This window comes from Solanum stenotomum, chromosome 10, assembly GCF_019186545.1.
Source record: "Solanum stenotomum isolate F172 chromosome 10, ASM1918654v1, whole genome shotgun sequence".
In the NCBI taxonomy this organism is placed as follows: domain Eukaryota; kingdom Viridiplantae; phylum Streptophyta; class Magnoliopsida; order Solanales; family Solanaceae; genus Solanum; species Solanum stenotomum.
Genome location: NC_064291.1, coordinates 54026002 through 54048278, shown reverse-complemented (window position 1 = coordinate 54048278; position 22277 = coordinate 54026002). Strand labels below are relative to the sequence as shown.

The window sequence follows — 22277 nt, the reverse complement described above, 5'->3', positions numbered from 1 at the left end:
TGTCTGAATATTTTTTTGATTGGTAGAAAAATGCTATTATAAAAAGCATATGATGAAAAATCAATTAAAAAAACACGATTGGCTGTTATAGAACGGCTTTGACTATATAATGATAGCTAAAGCTTAATTATCAGTTTTTTATATTGATTTAACAGATAATCACCATTATATTATATATGTGAGTTTACACTTTAGCCTTTACACTCAACGTGTATACCATATGGTCAAAGAGATACACAATATAATCCTTATAAATATTGATTATTGACACTCTATAATCTGGACGCATTATGAGATGTCAATTGATATCTTTTATCGAAAAATTATATTGTATAACTATGTAAAATTAATTTTTTATGTATATATTACATATTAACATTCTTTGACTTTTCTTTGAATTTAATTCATTATATTTTACATTTTTTAGTGAAAATTTCGATTCTGACACGATATGATCGGAGAAAGTATATAAAAACATTGACGTTGTTCTAGCTAGGCACAAAAAATATGTCATGGCATCAATCACTTTGACATAATGATAAGTAAGTTGGACTTTGTTAAATATATCAATCTTTGACAAGTTGTATATATGATCTTTTCCCCCAAAGTGATATATATTGATCTTTTTTTTTCTTTCTTTCTTACGTGGGTACTATAGTAATTAATTAAAACTGATACCAAAATTAAACTTAAATTAGTGTGTCCATATATATCCACTACATACCAAGTAACTTTTTATGACAAAATAAAGAAGAAATATTTTGATATATAATTTTCAATAGTTGAGTGATTATGTACGAAGGGAGTCTCTTCTCTCCTTTGAAAAAAAAATGATTATGTATGCGCGAAGTAACTTTTAGGTCAGTTTTTAGGTCATTAATCTTCCATAGCACTAATTAATCCCACTTGATCGTGTCACTATAGATTTGCAACTTGCTTCAAACCTTTAATCATTAAAAATTGAAAAATCTTTTTAACACAAATTTAATCAGGTGATAAGATTATTAATTAATACTTTTTAGGTAGGGGTGACGGTGAATAAATTAAATAAAACGAAAATATAATCTAAACAAACATATCATAATAACAATTGTTGGATAGAGTTTGTTAAGCAGCCCATAAGAAATTTATTAAAAGTTAGTAATGATAATTAGATTACTGAATTTATCCGAAATGGACCTTATATTACAATAATATAATTACAGTAACTGTAATCATTATTTTAATTAATCGGATATGTACAAGCAAATGAACATGATGTAACTGGAAATTAGAGCCCAATTAGTTTAAGTAATTACCATGGTTTCATTAATTTAAAAATATTGAATTTTGGTTAGTTATTGGGTTGTTATACTCAACACCATAGTTGAAAATAAATTAGTTGACTTAAAACATCTGGTTTGTTTTAGTACACGGATTTGTTAAGCTTAAAAAATAATGGCAAATTGCTCATTAAATAATTAATCTTACTTTAGAAATTTAATCGTTCTTTGCAAGCAAGCAATTTGATTAGGACCCAACAATTAGTTTCTAGTAGGCTAGGCCGTGTTGCACAAGTTGAGATTTTCTTTTTGGAAAAACTATGACGTGTAATCGTTCAATAAAATAATAGTTATTAACGGTATATTTTTTTATGTATGTTTGATGATAAATTTGATTAATTTTCAAAGTTAAATTAGATTATATTAATTCAATATTTTAAATAAAAAATTTCGATATTCAAAAATTATACGAAAAATACTATAAATTACAACTTTTTGCATATCAATATGATGAATAATACATCATAAATTGTTAATCAAAATTCTTATAATTTAACTCTAAAAAAGAAAATCATGACGGAAGGAGTAATAAACTAGATTGAGTTTCTATTTATAGAAAAAAAACCTATTCACAAAAAAGATGTTTATGGTGTATCATGCACAATGCATCGTGAGTCGTGACACTTATAAACTGATTTTTTTATTCCGTATACAATATTTAAAGTTCAACTAAAGTTGAATACGAACAAAAAATTTCATAAGAGGAAGTAAAATATTCTCTAACAAAAACATATCTAAAAGAATTTAAACACGAGACGAGTAGTTACCACTCCACCACTCGTCGTAAGCCGTCTGTTTAAGTTATTCGAAAGCTGTAATATTTTTTCTGTGGGGAATTTCATCAAACACCTAACACCCAACTTCCTTCCCTATTCACCACGTAGCACCATCTAAATCCACGTGTCCCTCACCCAATTCTCATATACTCGCCGTCCTCACCGCTCTGCAACCACCATCGCCGCCAGCAATGTACCGTTTCAAACAATCTCTTCATTTCTTCAAACCCAAAAATTCAACTTTTATCAACTCTTCCAGACGCTTTTCTCATCAATCCCAGCTCGAAAATGCAGGGCCCATGGCTTCCCGTCTCAAGACCCGATCCGTTATCCGGTTCACCGGACCCGAAACCGTTAAATTCCTTCAGGGTCTTGTTACCAATGATCTACGGAGGTTAGAAAATCCACAACCCGAAGATAGGACCACTTTAACTACTACCAATGCCCCGTTCGTTTCGGTTCCTCCGGTGTATGCTGCTCTTTTGACTCCTCAAGGAAGGTTTTTGTATGATATGTTCTTGTATAGGCCGCCTCGGGCTGATGAGAAGCTTGATCGGACTGGTTCCGGGCCTGGCCCTGATTCTGGGGAGCTGGAATTGTTTGCTGATGTTGATGGTTCTGAATTGGATGAGCTTCTGCAGACACTGAAAAAGTGAGTTTCAAGTTTTGAGCTTTATGTCATTTTGCGTATGAAATTGAAGTTAATTTGTGATGAGAGTAGTTGGATGAGTATATTTGTATTTACATATTAAATTGAAGTTAATTGTGATAAGAGAAGTTGGATGAGCATATTTATAAATGTAGCTGTGGGGTGTATCATCATGAAATTGATTAATTGATTGTTGCTTAAGGATAAACTTAGATGATATGATGAATCATCTGCATTCATACGAAGGGGAGCATTGGTGTAACAAGTAAAGTTGTTGTCCCCTGACAATGCAGGGCAGGGTAAGGTTGTGTACATAGTAGTTATGAGAAGGAAAACAACAGTGACGGAAACATAGCAGCTAGTTAGGAAATAGTAACAACAACAAAATAGTGCGATAATGTGAACACAAGAAACAACAGACGACAGTAGAAATAAAAAAAACAAGACACTACAATAAGGTTGATACTATGACAAGCACAATCCTAAGCCCGTTGAAAAGCAAGACAACACTCTACTACCTACTAACCTTCTACCATAATACGCGATCTCCACACCCTCCTATCTAACACAGGGCTGAAGTAGCTAATGGACTTGACTCACCTCGACTTCTCTAACTCCTTCCTCTCAGATCAAATCCATGTTACAAAAATTGCTATAACCAGGGAAACTATTGTAATGAGAAGCAATGCATAACTGAAATCTTCAGTGAGAGAGTCATAGGTATGTGACGGAGCAAGCCGAGTGAAAAAGAGATCCACTCCCTGAGCAAAAATGGAGTGGTTGACTCCAGCTTTGCTGGTATAGTTGTTATGTTTCTAAGAGGCCTTCCACTTTAAGGGCATGTGTGGTATAAACCTGCAGAGTTACCATCAAATCAGTATGAAGAACCAACCATTCATAATTACCTCAGATGGAAACCAGGATCAGAACAAAACTTCTGAGATGCCTGAATTAGTAAATGCAAGTCGAATGTTGTATGTATTATGCAGTTAGGTATATAGAGAAGCTTGAATGGACAAAACAGTTCTTCCAACCAGTATACGTTGGAAAGTAAGATGTAATCTGTCAGAAGATTTTTTCCTAGAAAAGATGTGAGGTAGACCTTAGTTTCTATCATCATTGGCACATTCATCAGAACATATTCAGATATCGTCAAAGAAAAGTCCATGTACAACCACTGTGAAGGATGTATATTATCTTGATACTTCTTTGACTAGAAAAAATGTGATATATATATGTTTACATCACTTTGAATGAATCTACTTATTAGCTTTATTTTTTTTCTTTTGTTGATAAAGTAGCTGCAAAGTTCTCTGCCTACAAATCATTTTATTTATCATTCTCAAAAAGTTCTCTGCCTATAAAAGAGGTTTAATGCATGCATATACCACACCTTCTGGCAAAGTACGAATTATCCTAATGATAGAACTATGTAATACACGAACAAAAAGACATCTGGAATGGCTGGAGCTTACTTCCCCTTTTTATGCTAGAAAAACATATGTAAAACTTCTTCATTCTAGCCATGATGTAGTTTGCCAAATCATATTTGCTGCAATACAAGGTGCTCTAGCTAATAGTTTAGTTAATCTTTGTTCCTTGCATACATTACAGTGTTATACCTTGTGATGATTCTTTATTTTATGTAGGGATTGCATGAGATCCATCATGATGTCTTGGTGATGTAAAAAGTGATTTTGACTTCTCATACTGGCTGAACTAGTGAATCTAGAAACGGTAGCTAGACTGTTGACTGTTGGGTGTCTGATCTGATTTTAGATATAATTGACAGCAAAGAAGAATGTCCCATATAAACTTGGTTTACTTGTATACTTGTAACTCAATCAAAATTAGAAACTGAAATCAAAGCTTAAAGTCCTATGAGAAAAAGATGTCACCATCCAACAATGTTGATGCAAGTGATGCAGGGCCTGATGAGTGAACAATGGATTTCTACCAAAGTTCTTGGGATTTCATCAGTACAGTCATCATGGAAGCCCTACATCACTACCGTCAACATTGTTAGATGGTGAGATCAAGTAATGCTTCCTTCATTGCCTGGATTCCCAAGAAAAAAAAGGAGCATTAGAGCTTAAGGACTATAGACCAATTAGTCTTATTGGGAGCCTTTAAAAATTTTCTCAAAATTCCTAGAAGAGAGGCTCAAAGCAGTGATGGTGAAGTTGGTCTTGAACAATCCGAATGCTTTTCTTATGCCTCTTTGATTGTACATAAAGTTCTAGACTGGAAATTGAATGAGGGAGGTGCAGGTATTCTATGCAAGCTGGACATCCAGAAAGACTTTGATCAGTTGAACTGGTCGTATCTCATTTCACTGCTCAAAAAGCAGGGATTTGGACATAGTTGGATTGAATTTAACATCTCTACCGGCAAGTACTCTTATCTTAGTAACTGAAGCCCAGTGGCTTTTTTTCTCCACAAAGAGCTGAAGACAGGGAGACCCCCTCTCCCCTTTTCTATTCATACTGGCAATGGAGGGCTTAAGCAGAATGCTGGATATTGCTAAGCAAATGCAATGGATATGAAATTTATACAGTCTCAATCTCTTTTTCTTCGCCCCGAAATTTTTGAATATTTGTAAGTGTTTGTCTCGTTGCTGCAGCTCAAACAATCTTTAACCTCGGTGTTCTTTTCATTAAAGGCCTACTTTGATGAGACATGGAAATGATCCATTGATTTGGTGACACCGATCTGTCCTCTTATGGGTGGAGATGTCAGTTACGAGGTAAAAGATCTGAGGATAAGCAGTTGTGAAAGCTGCAATCTGCAATTCCTCATAGTTGGACTAATGGTGACTAGTTGATTGAATCATAAGCCAATGTACCATTATTTCTTTGGATAAGCTACTGGATGGTTCATCTAGAATGCATGCCTGTATTTCCTGGTTATTAGAAAATTGTTGTTTGAGGGCTTGAAATGGCAAAATCCGGAAAATGTGTTCTTTGGGATACAGTTTCTTTTACTGTTATTATTGTATATTGGTTTTGACTCTTGTAAAAGATGTGTGTATATTATTGTTTATGCAGGTATCGGTTGAGGTCTAAGGTTGAAATAGAGAGTGTGGCTGATGATTTCTCTTGCTGGCAGAGGTTTGGCCAAGATTTAACTCAGAAGTCCTCTGAAGAGCCAGATACTGCCTCCCTTGGATGGGGTGGTGGGTTTGATCGCTCTGGCCAGTCATCTTCACAAGGAAACAATTGTGGGTGGCTATGGTATAGAGATCCCAGATTAGATTGCCTTGGATTCAGGGGCATATTTCCATCCAACACAACTCGTAAGTCTTGGTTACTTACCTTTCCATTGCTTCATCTCTTTCGTTTTCTTCATTTTGTCTAGAAGAAGTTGGCACAGCCCCATATCCTGCTGATCAGTGTAGACTTGTTATCTTCATCTTTATTGATTCACCTTTTTGATTCAGAAATTTGACTTTGAACAAATTCAAGTTATAGTTGGTATATAATGGACTCTTGGTCGATAATCTACTCATATTTCTGCATGATTAAGCATAAATTTTATGTCTTCTCAATATGTTATGCTAGTCGTAGATATTGTACATGCTTGCTCATATATGCTGAAATTTGCTTCAGCACCTTTGGTTGAGGCAGACAAAGAGACAAACGAAGAGAATTATCTTCTGTGGAGGTTGGAGAAGGGAGTTGCAGAAGGCTCAGCTGAGATTCCTAAAGGTGTGCTTTAATTGATCTATATTATAGTCTCACTTTCTGCTCGAGTTTGTAGCCCTTCTGTATGCAATTAGTTTGTGGGAAACAACAACTCGAGAGTCTGCAAGTATCTGAAATAGTAGCGGATGTAGGAAATGTATCCTGAGAGAGCTATAGATATTGTCACCTAAAACGAACTAAAGCCTTTCATTTAATCCTTACGCTTCTTCCTTCCTTTTATCTTCATTTGAACTCTCTACCTTCATTTGTTTTTGAAGTTTATGAATCACTTTTCTGATCTATAACTTTGTTCGCAGGTGAAGCTGTGCCGCTTGAGTACAATCTTGCTGGTTTAAATGGAATAAGCTTTGATAAAGGATGCTATGTGGGACAAGAACTCATTGCTCGCACACATCATCGTGGGGTCATCCGAAAACGTTTGCTTCCCCTTAAGTTTGTGAATGACAGTGGAAAAGGTAGCTTTCTTTTTTATTTTTTTGAGTACTTCATACTATTTGAGAACCATTGACGAGTTCCCCCCCTCCTCCTAAACCAGAGGTGGAACAAAAAGTTGCTCCAAGGTCGGAAGTAATTGATGCATCATCCAGAAAGAAAGCAGGAACTGTCACAACTGCCTTTGGAAGCCGGGGTTTGGGTCTTCTGCGCTTGGATGAAGCCTTTAAAGGCTCGTTAACAATTCGAGGTTTGGATGATGTAAAAGTCCAGGCAATTAAACCACAGTGGTGGCCTGCTGAATGGTTATCAGATCAACAAGAGCAGACTTCAACTGCATAGAGTGATCCTATTTATCGACTGCTTACTCACATCCTGCCAAAGTTCGCAATAACTCCTTTCAAGTTTCAGAGTTCCCTTTTTTCGAAGATCTTCAGTTCTTGGATATGAAGAATGGAAAGGAATACTTTGTAATAGCAGTTGATGTTTTTGTTGTACTATATTATGTTATTGATGTAATAATCAAACATGTTGAAGTTAGGATCATGTAAGGTGTTGGCAGTTGAAATCCCCGTCGCGCTTAACCCAAACTGTTGGAGGACTGTGTAATTAGGTAACTTTGGCAAGTCAGGTATGAGAAGAGGACGACAATGTGTATCCTTGATTGGGATAAATTGGTTTATGACTCTGATTGCACCACAACAATTTTGTAAAAGATACAAATGACAATCACTATGTAAATACTTCTTAAACTAATCTCACAGGTTCAGTGGAACTTGCTTTTCACTTTGTTAGGTAATTTCCTATGACATAACATTCATAAAGCCTCGTGCATTACAATCATATCTTAATATTATGCATAACGTATTCATCAATTATGTCTTTCTTCTAAAAACTATTCAGTTCTCTAGCACTAAGACACCACAATCCATCAATTGTTTTTTTAACAAAGGGCTAAATTTGCAGTCATCCCACAAGAAAGACAATTAAAAGAATCGATTCACCACCAAAGGATGTGGTGCAGCGGATAGGGAGGGCTGCATACAGCACAAATTTGGAATAATCGGGCTTCAATGTCGGTACCCAATACCTGGTGGGAAATAAAAAAAAAGAGAATCGATTCAATATATTTTTTATGTACCCATAGGTACTGTATTGAATTTGGATCACTCGATACAAAGAATAATGCATTTATCAGAATATTGGCCCTGAAAGAGACATTAAAATACAGTTGAAAGATCAAATAATGGTACAAGTTCATTAGCTTCCTCTTTATCTCTTCTGAGCTACAACAATCAAGGACGCCAGGGGGCGGGGCGTTCCAGTTTCACCTTCAAACCATTCAAAGAATTTGTTCAATCTGCCTCATTATATACAGAAGCAAGTGATGTTGCATAATACAATAGACAGAAAACTGCAGCTCTATCGCTATGGCACTTGTTCCCTATGGTTAATAATCATCAACAAATTTCAACGCGAACAAAAAGGACTTCATTGTTTCCTTTTTCAACCACAACTAGACCTGTTCAATTCTTCATTTACTAAAACCATACTTGGCCTGCTATCTGGATCCTCAAGGGTGCAACTTACTGCAAGTTTAGTTAGCATAGTTGCTTCACTTATGGGGAATGTTCCTTTGAGATTAGGGTCAATGAAGTTCTCAAAGTTACAAGATTCAGCTGCCAGTCTCATTGAGCAGTCCAGAAGTCCTTTACCAGAGAGTACTTGAAGGATAATTACTCCAAATGCATATACATCGCTCTTTTCTGTGAATCGTCCAGTTGTAATGTATTCAGGAGCCATATATCCAAGTGCAGCACTGACCTTAAGTGCTGAATAAACAACATCATCAGCAAGTAGCTTTAGTAGGCCACAGTCTAGTATTAGTGGAGTGAACTGTTGATCAAGGAGGACTTTTTCCACGGATATGTTGCGATGAACCATGGAAGGTTTGTCTGGTTCGGTGCTGTGCAGATATCCTAGTCCTGTTAGAAAGATGCATAACGATTGGTATCAGTCAAAAGGAAATATGAAGGAATCATATTAAGATAGAACGCAAAAAACATGTGTAAGTTTTCCCTGATTCTCACAAAAACAATATAGTTGGTAAGTTGAAATCATTCGCCATCATAGTGTATTAAAGATTTTATTAATTAGAGACCTTAGCTATACTAAAACTTAGCCCAAATATCTGTTGCCTGTTGTTCTAATATGAACAACTGAAGTTAATGCAGTGATGGTGCACCTGTGCTATTTCATCTTTAATCAAATCAAAGGCACTGGTTTCGAAATAGTGAACATAGGAGAACTATTAAATGCACAGATTAATGAGGTTCTTGAGACATGTCCTATTGCTTTCCTTGATGGCAAGGGAACTTGAATTTTCAATTACAGCAATAATTTGCAACCTTTTTCTGGTCTTCTTTGAAGACACAACAATTACTGCCCCACAACTAAGTTTGAATGACAATAATTCCAGTCTCTCTCTGTATTCATATTACTCCCTCCGTCCCAAATAAGTGTCGCTTTAGCATAAAAGTTTATCCCAAAATAATTGCCTATTTAGAAGTCAAGACAAAAAATAGTACTCCTTGGTTCCAACTATACCTTTATATTAAAGAACTACTCCTCTTCATCTAATAACTAGGGGTGACTTAGTAAACTATGCCTTGCATTTATTACTTTTCTTAATGGGCGTGAAATGAACTAAAGCGACACTTATTTTGGGATGAGGAGTAATTTGATAATATATTTACCACAGGGGTGGAGCTAGGTAGGCCGAGGTGGTCGGCAGAAAATTACGTTGTTTATACATGGTTTTAATTATTTTTATGTATATATAGTAGATGTTGAACCCCTTCAGCTTCTTCGTGTGTTTACTTTTTCATACTTTGAACCCCTTAATGAAAGTCCTGATTCTGCCACTAATTACCATGCAAATGAATCTACAGTCACATCCTGTTCCTGACTCCTGTGAGAAGCACTTTAGTGGTAATAGACTGCCTATGCAATGGAACTCCTAGAAGACTCCACATTATGGGGAAAATATTATACAGCCATAATATTTCCGAACTTTAAAATATTCTGAGAAATTTGTAGAGAATGTTGAAGATGTAATGATGAACAAAAGCAAAGAAGACCAACCTTTTGCAATCCCCTTGATGATCGAAACTCTTTTGGACCAGTCAAGAACATGGTTGCTGTTTACTTCAACATCAAGATACTGAGAAAGGTTCCCTTTAGAGGCCAAATCATAGATTAAAAAGCACTCGCCTCTTCCCTTTGAACAACAGAAACCTCTTAGCTTGACAAGGTTTTCATGCTTCAGGGAGGTTAATAAGCTCAATCCTTCCATGAACTCCGTCTCCTCCGACTTACAGCTTGTCACGCTGATGCTTTTTACAGCTACCGTAGATCCATCTTTTAAAATTCCTTTATAGACGGCAGAGAAATTACTCCGTCCCAATAGATTTGTCTCTGTAAAATGCTGAGTTGCAGACTCAACCTCTTCCAAATTGAACTTGAATCCATTTAAGAACTCATTGAACATGCTATTGCAACTCTTTTCAGGGGTCATAGGGTCCCAACGATTTGAGTACTCAACAGTAAGTAGTGGAGAAGGGCTTCTCTTGTATATTTCCTTTGCCTGATCAGTGCTAAGCCTATCATCAGATGCATCACTTGTGTTCCCTACTCTTTGTTTTAGCCTTCTTCGCCTAAATATACCGAAAACTACAGCTACTACCAAAGTAACGGTGACTGTAATCACAGAAGCAACGATAATTGCTTGAGGAAATTTTGATGATCTTGAACAATGAGTTTGATTACAAGGCAACGGACTAATATGAGCAGCTCCTGGGACATCTATAGGGATGCCGTTATTATTGGAATCAGGTACATCAGAACCAACTTGATTCACATTGACATGATCCCAGGCAGTGCAAACTCTCAATGAAGTAAATCCAGTACCACATAAACCAGGATTGCTTTCATGATTGAATTTTTCATTTAATCTCCTTAGAGCTACAAATCAGTCCAGATAAAAAGGAGAAAAAAGAGGTTTAAAATCAGAAATCAAAAGATATAACTTCAAGCTAGGAAAAAAAGATTTATAAAAAGTTAAGAACTCAAAAAGGGAAACTAACCTGGAGGAACAACTCCAGAGAGGGTGTTATTTTGTACTTCTAGAACCTCCAACTGGGGAGCAGCAGCTAAGTTTAATGGAATCGGGCCAGATAGCTGATTGAATCCCAAATATAGCTTTTTCAACATCCCGAGGACTCCTACGTTCTCTGTAATTTTACCTGTCAGCCTGTTACGTTGCAATTCAAGAACACTCAACTTCTTCAAGAACCAAATCTCTGTTGGTATGCTCCCTGTCAACTGGTTACAACTCAAGTCCAGCACTGTGGAACCACAAAATGCACAAATCATCTCAGAGCACATATCAATATATCATTGTAGAAAGGGAAAAAGAAGAAGTTCTTGCATTTCTTTCATCACCTTATTTGGAAAAGAAATTTCAGTATGCTGTTCAGACCAAAAATATAATTAACAAGAAAGAATAAAGACCAGAAAAGGGGGTGTGGGTGCAACAGTGGCGGAAGTAGAAATTCTAACACGGGATACTTGGAATTCGAATCTGCTACTTAAAGCAATTTTGAGCCACTTCTACTGTTGTACTTAAAGCTTTCCTTATGTTAGGAAATTCAACAATTCATATATATACTAGTAACACTTTATTTTCTCTCAAACTTGCACTGTTAATTTATGGATGAAGGAACTCAAAAAAACGAGTAAACCATCAATCCCCACAAAGTCCTACCTTTACAGAACCAAAAAATCTGCATAGATCTCTAAGAAATTTTGCAACTTGTCTACTCTGTTACCTAAATTCATGTAGACTCATTATTCACTAGCACACACAAAAAACAGTAGAATGAAACAGCAAGCAATTTCCCTGATAGCAGGGGTTGCTCAAGTTGTAAGCACTCTCTACCTCCAACTTTAAGGTTGTCGGTTTTAGTCACCAAAACAGGATCTTCAAGAACAATTACTATTAAAAGTAGAATGAGAAAAGGATAATTATTTTATCTTAAAACTTCTAAAATGACAAATCATTTAATACAACTATTTCTAAGAAATCGCGACAGATAATTTAAGATTGAGTCACCAAAGCAGCAAAAAGGTGGGAGCTAAGAAAAAAAGAGAAACAATCTCCCACAAAATTAAACAGAAAGATGTTTACAAAGGCTACAAACCTTGTAAACTTGCCATGTTTCCAAGTTCTGGTGGTATAATCCCAGAAAGATTGTTCTCATTGAGATAAAGATCATTCAACTCAGTCAAATTCCCAAGTTCCTTTGGTATTTCCCCTGTTAAAGAATTATAATGCAAGAACAGACCAGACAGACACTTCAGCTCAGCAATTGCTGGTGACAACTTTCCAGTAAGTCCTTTATCTGTCAGAGTAATATTTGTTACTTTATGATGTTCATTACAAATCACACCAAGAAAAGAACCACTACATGGATCACCATCACTTGTCCATGAAGAAAGTTTCTTGCTTTCTGGGTCCAAAGCTGATTTAATCTCCATTAAAGCTCTCACCTCAGCATTTCCACAAACAGGTTCTATGCAAGAAAATTCAAGAACAAACAGAGCAAAAATGAAAGTTAAGAGAAAATAATGAACCCCCATTTCTCTGAACTTTGTGAACTTTCAGATTTGAGTGAAAAAGTTGAGTTTTTTATGAAGTACTAGTGAGCTTTTACATTAGATTTCAATGGTGCTTCACAGTAGAGAGAAAGAAAAATGGGGAGTCTATTGGTGTGAATTGTCAAAGGAGAAAAGAGAGTTAGTTAGAAAATACAGAAAGGAAGACTTTTGAGCATAGTGTCTGACACATACATGCACATTTTTAAATATGCCAAGAGCTAGTATTCTATTACCGATTCGATCGAATTTAATAGCTTTGACCGTAAACTTATATTTGTAGAATCTAATAACTTTGACGCAAACTTATTTATTTAATGTGTGTAACTAATTATTAAGAATCCACTAATCTTATTAAATTTTAGAATTTAAAATTTTATGAATTTTGAAATTCTAGCTTATATTATTATGATTTTCAAAAGGTGTGCAAATAAATTTGAAGTTTAAGTCATATGCATTAATAAAAAGCGTGAAAAAAGAGGTTATTCGGATAGTAAACACCTTCCTTTATGACGACGGGTAAAATAATAATAATGAGTGTGTTATTATTGGTAAGAAGTAAAATGTCTCTCGATATTTTTTTGAACTATATATATATTCTAGTATTTGATAAGTTAATAAAAATATAGTATGCCAAGAATATTTATTTAGGAAACAGTTTCTTTTGATAAAATTATTTTCCTAATTTAAAAAATATATAATTTTTAAAATCACATTTTGATCCACTAAACGCAAGAAAGAATATTTTCTTCATACCAAATACATTCAGTATTTAAAAAATATTTACACTATAAACAATTACAAGTTTGTTCAATCTGAATAATACTATATATTCCTCAAACTTTAATTTTGTCTCTTTCCCATTTTCAGATCCATCTTAGTGCCTTTCACTTTCTCCAAATTCAAACTTGTATTAACTAATAAAATGTGAACAAGTTATCCGTTTTTGGCCGTACAAAACAAATGATTCTGAATTCCATTTGCAATATTTACACCATATAATAAGAGTATTTAATTTATTCATGTGGAAATGAAAGCTGTTATTGTCTACAGAATAAAAATGTCCTAACATATCATGGTCTCATCCAAATGAATTTTATTTTAAATATACAAATACTCCCTCTGTACCTATTTATCTGTCCATATTTTATTTTTTAGTTGTGTTTAATTACTTATTCATTTTGACAAATTAAGAAAGGACAATTTTTTTTTACCCATTATACCCTCAATTAATTACTTTGAAAATGGTAGAACTAGTTTTTAATTCATCAACTTCATAATTAATAGGGATAAAATGGTAAACATACTATATCAATTATTATTTTTTAAATAGGTGTGTCAATTCAAAAGTGGACAAGTAATTAGGGACGGAAGGAGTAGCATATAATATAAATTATAAAAGTATTCAAGCACATGCATGTGTTTTTCCAGATTGAGCTAAACGCGGCGTTAAGCTTTTAACTCCTCCACTCACTATGTTGAGAGGTCCACACTACGGAAGGGAAGCCTCAAGCAAGTAACGGTAAAATTATCTTTGTGTGAGTTATAAGTTGTGATTTGAACTGTATAAGTAATTATTTATATTTTTATTAGGGTACATTATCTATCTCATATCTCTTGGGGGGTGCGATTTTATAAGACTGAAGTAACGGTAAAATTATATTTGTGTGAGTTATAGGTCATGATTTGGACCATGTAAGCAACTATTAATATTTTTATTAGGATATACGGTCTACATCATACCTTTTGGGGCACTATAAAACTGAAGTAACGATAAAGTTATCTTTGTGTGACATATGGGTCATGGTTCGAACCATATTGTAAGCAGTTACTTATATTTTCATTAGGATACACTTTCTAATCACATCTTTTGGGTGCAGCCCTTCCTCGAACTCTATTAATCCGGAATGTTTTCTGTACTAAGAGTCCGAGAATGACCCTAGGATCAACACTAGTTTGCAAAAAATTGTCTACATCACACCCTTTTCTCGAACTTTACTAACGTTGATTACTTTATGCATCGAAATAATTCTAGGGTCGAAACTATTTCATGAAAAAATTGTGTGTATATATAATAGGTTGACACCCTTGAAAAACGGAGAGATCGAACTTTTAATACCCCTATTTAGAACATGTTTAATTTTATCATTATTTTTAATATAGTGAACAAGTTAAGATGGACCGAAAGAGTATAAGTTATTTTAAATATCAGACAACAATTTAATATTTTATCTATAATATTGAGGATATTAATGGATTGGGGCCATTTATTGGTGAAGCATAGCCAGGAAGTACTAAATGGCTTTAATTTGATGTTGAAATATCAGTCTTTTTCCACTACTATAATAATTATTACGCTCCTTTTCATTTTTTCAGATTTAATTTTCCTCACTTTCTCATTTATGTTTTCTTATAAATATAAAATAAATGTACCTGTGGTACATCCCATTCAAATTTTAAATTTTTCGACCCCCCAACACCTTCTCAAAAAAAAAAAGAGAAGAAAATAAAAAGGCACTATTTCAAAGGTAGTGGAATTCTTAATGATTAAAAATGGCTAAAATTTCAATAGCATGAGTCTGATAAAAATTGAAGAGTCCGGAGCCTAAAGGGCAAAAAAATTTATCAAAAATTTCAAAAGGGCACATCACTTTTTTTTCTAACCAAAAGGGCAAAATCGCTGCCTCGGCAGCGATTTTCCTCTGACAAAATGACAAAATCGCTGCCCCGTCTAAAAAATTTTTTTCTTTTTTTTTTATTAAAAATCATTGTCACAGCAGCGATTTTGTAAAAAAAATAAATATATATATATATTTTTTATTAAAAATCGCTGCTGTAGCAGCAATTTTGTTATTTTTTTTTTATTATTAAAAATCGCTGCCATTGTAAAATTTTTTTTTTTTTTTTTTTGTGGCAGCGATTTTAAATCAGAATTTTTTTTTTCCTTACACATCGCTGCAGGGGCAGCGTTTTTCATGCCGAGTGCTATTATTTTTATGCCTATTATTACTTATTAATAATATAAAAATGATAAACAAGACAACAGTATACTCAATAAAATTGTTGAAGCATGAGGAAAATTGAATTATATATCATAAATAATAATAAAAGAATATTAAATTAAAAAAAAACATTTTTTTTTAAATTCTTAACCAAATTCGCTGCTATAGCAGCGATTTTGAAGAAAAAAAGTTTTTTTTTTTTTGAGAAAATATGCGGCGATTTTTATTTTTGTTTTGTCAGATGCCCTTTTGGTTAATTTTTTTTTTTTGATGTGCCGTTTTAGTTTTTTTAAAGAAAAAGCAGTGATTTCTAATTTTAAAAAATTACAAAATCGCAGCGATTTTTAATAAAAAAAAATAAAAAGAATTTACAAAATCGTTTAATAAAAAATAATTTTATTTTATTTTTTATACAAAAATCGCTGCTGTGGCAGCGATTTTTAATTAAAAAAAAAGAAAAAAAAAATTTATTGCCCTTTTGGTTAGAATAAAAAGTGATGTGCCCTTTTGGAATTTTTGACAATTTTTTTTGCCCTTTAGGCTCCGGACTCAAAAATTGAATGGGTTTATTCTCGGATAATCCTTCATGGCCTCATCTCATTAGGTTCAAGATCCATTTTTTTATGGACTACTATATTCAGTGATTTTAAAAATATATATTTTTTCAACAATTAATTTAGAAAATAGGTTTTATCGGAAAAAATTATCTTTTTAATGATTAATTGAATACCTAATTCCTTCTACGATATAACTAATTATGAAATGCAAATCAAATTTATGTGTTAAAATATGTATCCAATCAAATATCATTATCTAAAATACAATATATAGATTCGTTTGGTATGGAAAAAAAAACCCAAAATATGCAATTAAAAACAGAAAAAATATATATATAAAAATTCCTGAAATTGAGACCATATTCATCAATTATTGGTTATTTTATTTTTTTTTTGGATAATTGAGTTGTAAGTCTTAGCTAAGGTCCAAATTAGATACCTAATTTTGACTTTAATAGTTTTGTCAACAAGTATGGTTGACTCCTTGAGCTCCCCTAGCTTCTAGACAACTTTGAATAAGTATTTAATTTTTTAAATTATGGGCTGATAATACAAATGTTAAAATAAATCAATCAACAAATAAGCATGTTTTGGTGGTTTCTTACATTTGTTTTTAATATATTAAAATATTTTTTTGTCTTAATAGTTGATTGATTCTTTGCCAGACATATCTAATTCATATCATATTTTTAACTTTGGATACCATATGATTAACCTTCTTTTTTCAAAGCGGAAATGTATAGACTATAGCATGTTTGGTCAAAATTATAAAAAAGTCGAAAGTATCTTTTTTTATATAAAAAAGTGTGTACTTTAGAAAATTAAAATGTTTAGCCAACTTTTTAGAAAAAAGAGTTTTTGAGTAGTTTATAAAAGTTGAAAAAATGATTATTTTTTTTAAAATCTTCACCAATCACAAATTATTACCCTAACATAATTAAAATATTTTCCAAATTAATTAGTTAAACACAAATTATAACTCTTCAAAACATTCTCTTTTTTCTTGAAAAATAATCTTTGATAAAAAAATAATTTTCATTTTTTTTTTAACTTATACGCTTTGGTTATCGGCGAAGACTTCCAAAGACGACCAGCTTTTCATACTAGTTATTACCTTACGCTGTCATTTTTTCAATATTATTGAATAGCATGGCCTGGGGCAGATCAAATAAGCTAACAAAGGCGGATTCAAATTTGAGAAATTATGAGCTTTTAAATTTTTGTTCATCATTTTGTCAAAACTAGAAAAGTAATTTAGAAACTTTAGTGGTACTTTTTGTATTGTTGCTAAAAATGTGCTAACAAGGACCACAATTGGCATTCACAAGAAAGCAGGGTGGCATAAATAAATAAATGTCACATTGATCCACTGTTTTTTTACATTTTGCATATGAAGCCATTCAAATTAATAAAATTGCCATTCCTTTTGTTGTTCTTTGCATAAATTATCAAAATTAAAGAAAATAATCCATAGATAAGTAATACTCGAGATTCCATGTCAATATCAAGAAATTAGTCGTTAAAAACTTTGACTTATGAACATAAGTCCCTCATTTTATATGTAAATACACATTAATTCTAAATTTGTGTTGTCACGTATATAAGTTGTTTAACTGGTGATAAAAACACATACAACATAGTGATCTTATTCAGGAATTTATAACTAATAGATACAAATTTTCAATCATGTATTAATCATAGTTTCTTAATATAATTTCTAAGAAGAAAAAAAGATAACAAAAATCACCTTAATTATGAATTCAAGATTTGATGAAATCGCTACACCTCGTCTCACCACCTCAAAGCATATAGCATTACATCTAGATCTGTTCGTTGCGGAGCGAGGAGAAAGTAATTCTTTCCTACATATAATTTGAATCTACAAAAAAAAGTTATAAGGATACTAACAATACCAAGATTAAAAAACTCAATTTAAATTTAGAAAAAATAAATTAAAAAGGTAAAAATAAAAAGTCCTTACCCTTTTTTTACTTTTTACCAGATGAATTATCATGTTTCACTTTTTAATCTTTTTTATTATTTACCTGTCACTTTAAATGGAATACAAAAGTTCTCAATGATGGAGATATTGAAAGTAGATTACCAACTTGGTTATTAATAGACATATTTTTTTCAAGAATATCACTATCAATTGGTCCATTAATTAATTAAAGGTTTCCATTACACAACCACCTCCAGCAATAACATTTACATCAATTCCTAATCAAAAGTTATTTTGAAAATGAATAAAAGTTAAAATTCAATTTTAGTCATAATCATCATAAATATAAAAAGATGATGTGTAATGACACTATTAATTAATGTTTCTACAAATCTTCCCTCCACCATTCACGACTTGATTAGATATGAAGATAAAAAAAATAAAAAATAAAAAATAAAAAGAAGAGGGGTAGGAGAAGTTAATAAGGTCATAGAATTTGTTTTGAAAAATTGACTCCAAGTTAATTAGAAAGTTCAATAGTAGTTATGAAAGTAAAAGTGGACCAGGTTATAGTGAGATGAATATGATTCTTTCAGAGGTTGCATCTCCATGTTAATTAGCCTGTAGTATCAAATATCGAGTGGTAAACTGAAAAAACACTTGGATNATCAATTCCTAATAAAAAGTTATTTTGAAAATAATTAAAAGTTAAAATTCAATTTTAGTCATTATCATCATAAATATAAAAAGATGATGTGTAATGACACTATTAATTAATATTTCTACAAATCTTCCCTCCACCATTCACGACTTGATTAGATGTGAAGATAAAAAAAAAAAGAAAAAAAAAAGAGGGGTAAAGGAGAAGTTAATAAGGTCATAGAATTTGTTTTGAAAAATTGACTCCAAGTTAATTAGACAGTTCAATAGTAGTTATGAAAGTAAAAGTGGACCAGGTTATAGTGAGATGAATATGATTCTTTCAGAGGTTGCATCTCCATGTTAATTAGCCTGTAGTATCAAATATCGAGTGGTAAACTGAAAAAACACTTGGATCCTCTAATTGCTTTTATAGTTTTATGATATCATGTTAAAAGATTTTACGGTTTAAATGATCAAGTGTGAACCTCTATATGATTCTATCTAATAAAAGGTATATCTCGAATATTTTTTTGTTTAATTTATATTAATTATATATTTTGAAAGGGAGTTTTTAGTTGAAGCAATGGCAAAGTTCTGTGTGACTTATACGTCATGAATTAAACAGTGAAATCAGTCATTAATGCTTACGTCAGGAGATGTTGCATACAGAATACCCCCTTGAGGTATTGTGATCCTTTCCCAAATCTTACGTGAACGTGAAACAATTCATACAACAGACTGCTATTTATAATATTAATAATTCTATATTTTGATACTAACTAGTTGTAGATGAATAGGTTTATAGACAATTTTCCACCATGTTAGGTAAATGTAGTGCTAGAAGTTGAGATTTCTGACTAAATATTAATCGATTTGATGAAACTTAGTCTTGAATTAGTGCAATAAGCAATGATGTAAGTATAGTTGCTCATTTACTCTCTCTCTCTCTCTATATATATAAATTGATTAATCAAATAAAAATTGCGTATATTAGCTATAGAAAACACACAAATTGTTATTCTTCAAACATACATTTCCAATAATACTTCTAATTGGAATTGAATGAGTCGGATAACCGACTTTTTAAAAAATGGATCAAATATGAATATTCATATTATTCACGAGTTCTTATTTTCTGAGCGTCTAAGCTTATTTTAACTTTTAAATTGTGTCTCACCTAATTATTTCTAAAGCCATGAATAGTATGGCTAGTTAACCTCTTTCCTATCTATGTTAAATATGAGCTGATCAAATATTTTATATTCATTTTTCTCTAACACGTTTTTAACCCACCCATATCTCACCTGACCCGCCATTTGCTGCTCCTACGTACTTCTAACTAAAATTATTTTTCCATATATCCAAATTTCGAAAGCTAAGCCAAACACCTTACTATTTAGATTTAAGAACTTTTTTTTTTTATGACAAGGAAAACCCGCAGCCGCTACCCTTTGGGTGCTCACAGGGTAAAACCCCCGCTCCTACGCAATAGCTCGCAAACCACATAGGAGAGGTAACCCGCACTAGGCATGCCTGGTGGGACGAGCTCGACCCAGAAGGCAAACCCCTTACTTCGGCTGGCAAGGGGTTTCGAACTTGAGACCTCCAACATGGAAGTCCCAAGCTCAAACTACTGGGCCACCCCGAAGGTTCTACTATTTAGATTTAAGATCTAAATATTGAATCTCTGTCTGATTTGAATTTTACTTTTGGTATTCCATTAACAAATTATAGTCATTTCACACTAAACTAGACATGGCTGGCATCTTTAGATTAACTTTTTAAAAGGCATTTAATCAGTCACTTCATTTCATAAAAAGAGCCTTTTAATCATACTAGAGGTCAATAAGTAGGACAACTAAATCTGTCTCAACAAAGTTGTGCCTTTCTATTTTGACATAGTACATAAACGCGTCTTTTAACTTGACCTCATCGGGTACTTATTCCCTTTAACTTTAGATGTGCACTTATAGGCATTTAAACTTGTATAAAGTTGAACAAGTAGAGACATGAATTTCTACATAGGACGCCATGTACCCACATTTAAACGCTATGTTGTTGAGTTCAAACTCGAAATTCTACCACAACCAATATAATTTGAAGATAAAATTTCAAAATCTATGACCAAACGCTAGCTAATCAACTTAGTTCAAGATCTATTATTTGTATTTATATAGCGAATTTTTTAAACACATACATGCTCTAAGCTAGAGCTACTGGGTTCAAACGAACCTGCAACTTCTTCACTAGTTCCGCCCCTATTCAAGTAACAACTATGGGGGAAATCCCCCTAAGAACCCATGCTGAGTCTGCAAAATCTGAAACACTGAGTTTAGAAACCTTCCAGAAAAGTTGCCAGTTTTCGCAAAAATCTCTATCCCTCAAACAAACATTTATCGCAGAGACAAAACGGAGGAAGATTCCCAAACTTATATTCGCTGAAACAAACATCACTTTGCGTTAGATTCTCGAATCCAACATTCTGGGACTATGAAAGATTTACAACTGCTACATGGTATATAAAGGTTTTCCAACACAAACTTGAGTCTTCAATTTCATAGTGTATTTGCAATGACACGTTTCCAACCCGTAATGTACAAAACGAAACTGAAGAACAAAATTTCTATCCCATCAAGTGTCTACATAGCAGCTACTTTTCCAGTTAATGTACAGTTCCCTAAGTAAAGGGGAAGCATATTAAGAATAAAAAACTCACATGTGACGTTTAGAAGAGCTCTCGAGACTAGTAAGTTCTGCTTGTCACGGAAAAATGAATTTTCTAACGGAGGTGAGACAGATTCACCTGTGTCGTCGGAGAGTTTGGCCATCTTAAGGAGTTGGTTATCTAAATCGTGAGAACCAGTAGCTTCTGGAGCCAAGGGGGGCTCTGCACTTTCTGCAGGAGGAGGAGTTTCTGAGTCTCTTTTATCATTTTCTGATGAATCATCAGCATCCTTTCTTCCGTTGTTTGGCTCGTTGGAACTTCCACCACTACCATCCTTTGGGGCACCAGGGATCAAGTCAGGTCGAGCTTCAACACCAACACGTCTCAGGTGTAGCTGTTCAAATGAAAATACAACCAAGTACTTAGTTGCAACATATTATTCTATCTTATAAATTACTCAACCTTGAAAGACTCTTTGTAAATAGTAGACCTGAATTCTAAAATGAGAAAAGAAGAAAAAAGGAAATGAAAATGATGTTTGGATGAACAAGCAACAAGAAGTAGTTTATACCTGAAGATGAAGATTCACTTCATCAGGCCTTGATAGAAATGGAAAATCACCACCACTTTTCAAGTATGCCCTTCTCGCGCCAGGATACCTTTCACACACTTGATCTTTGAGTGATTGAGAGGTTGCACAATAGTCATTTGTCTTCGCAAAACAAAAATTACAATGCAATAGGAATCAGCCCATCAGACAATTTCTATTTTAGTGACTTCTGTAAGAAAGAAACTAGTAACATAGCAAAAGGACAATAATATCAACCAATTATGCCTCAATCCCCAAACTAGTTTGACGGGGGGGGGGGGG

At 33.3% G+C, this 22277-nt stretch overlaps 4 protein-coding genes across 5 annotated transcripts in view; 1 reads left to right on the top strand and 3 right to left on the bottom strand.

Moving 5' to 3' along the window:
- Positions 1-22277, bottom strand: part of LOC125878425 (ATP-dependent Clp protease proteolytic subunit-related protein 2, chloroplastic) — a 204749-nt gene that overhangs the window by 135452 nt on the left and 47020 nt on the right. The window lies entirely within an intron of this gene.
- LOC125878421 (putative transferase At4g12130, mitochondrial) lies at positions 2165-7632 on the top strand. The gene is made up of 5 exons (XM_049559671.1): positions 2165-2750; positions 5795-6042; positions 6356-6454; positions 6748-6906; positions 6987-7632. Exons 1-5 carry the CDS (start codon positions 2290-2292, stop codon positions 7223-7225), a joined length of 1206 nt encoding a protein of 401 aa, XP_049415628.1. The 5' UTR covers positions 2165-2289; the 3' UTR covers positions 7226-7632.
- LOC125878404 (LRR receptor kinase BAK1-like) lies at positions 8077-12777 on the bottom strand. The gene is made up of 4 exons (XM_049559652.1): positions 12145-12777; positions 11029-11289; positions 10028-10906; positions 8077-8868 (listed from the first exon to the last, which is right to left on the bottom strand). Exons 1-4 carry the CDS (start codon positions 12581-12583, stop codon positions 8390-8392), a joined length of 2058 nt encoding a protein of 685 aa, XP_049415609.1. The 5' UTR covers positions 12584-12777; the 3' UTR covers positions 8077-8389.
- The window catches only part of LOC125843183 (uncharacterized), an 8220-nt gene continuing 7144 nt past the window's right edge, over positions 21202-22277 (bottom strand). The window contains exons 6-7 of the mRNA XM_049522399.1: positions 21978-22127; positions 21202-21800 (exon numbers count right to left, since the gene is read on the bottom strand). Coding sequence (XP_049378356.1) covers positions 21381-21800; positions 21978-22127 — 570 coding nt within the window. The 3' untranslated portion in view covers positions 21202-21380. The remainder of the gene's footprint in view (positions 21801-21977; positions 22128-22277) is intronic.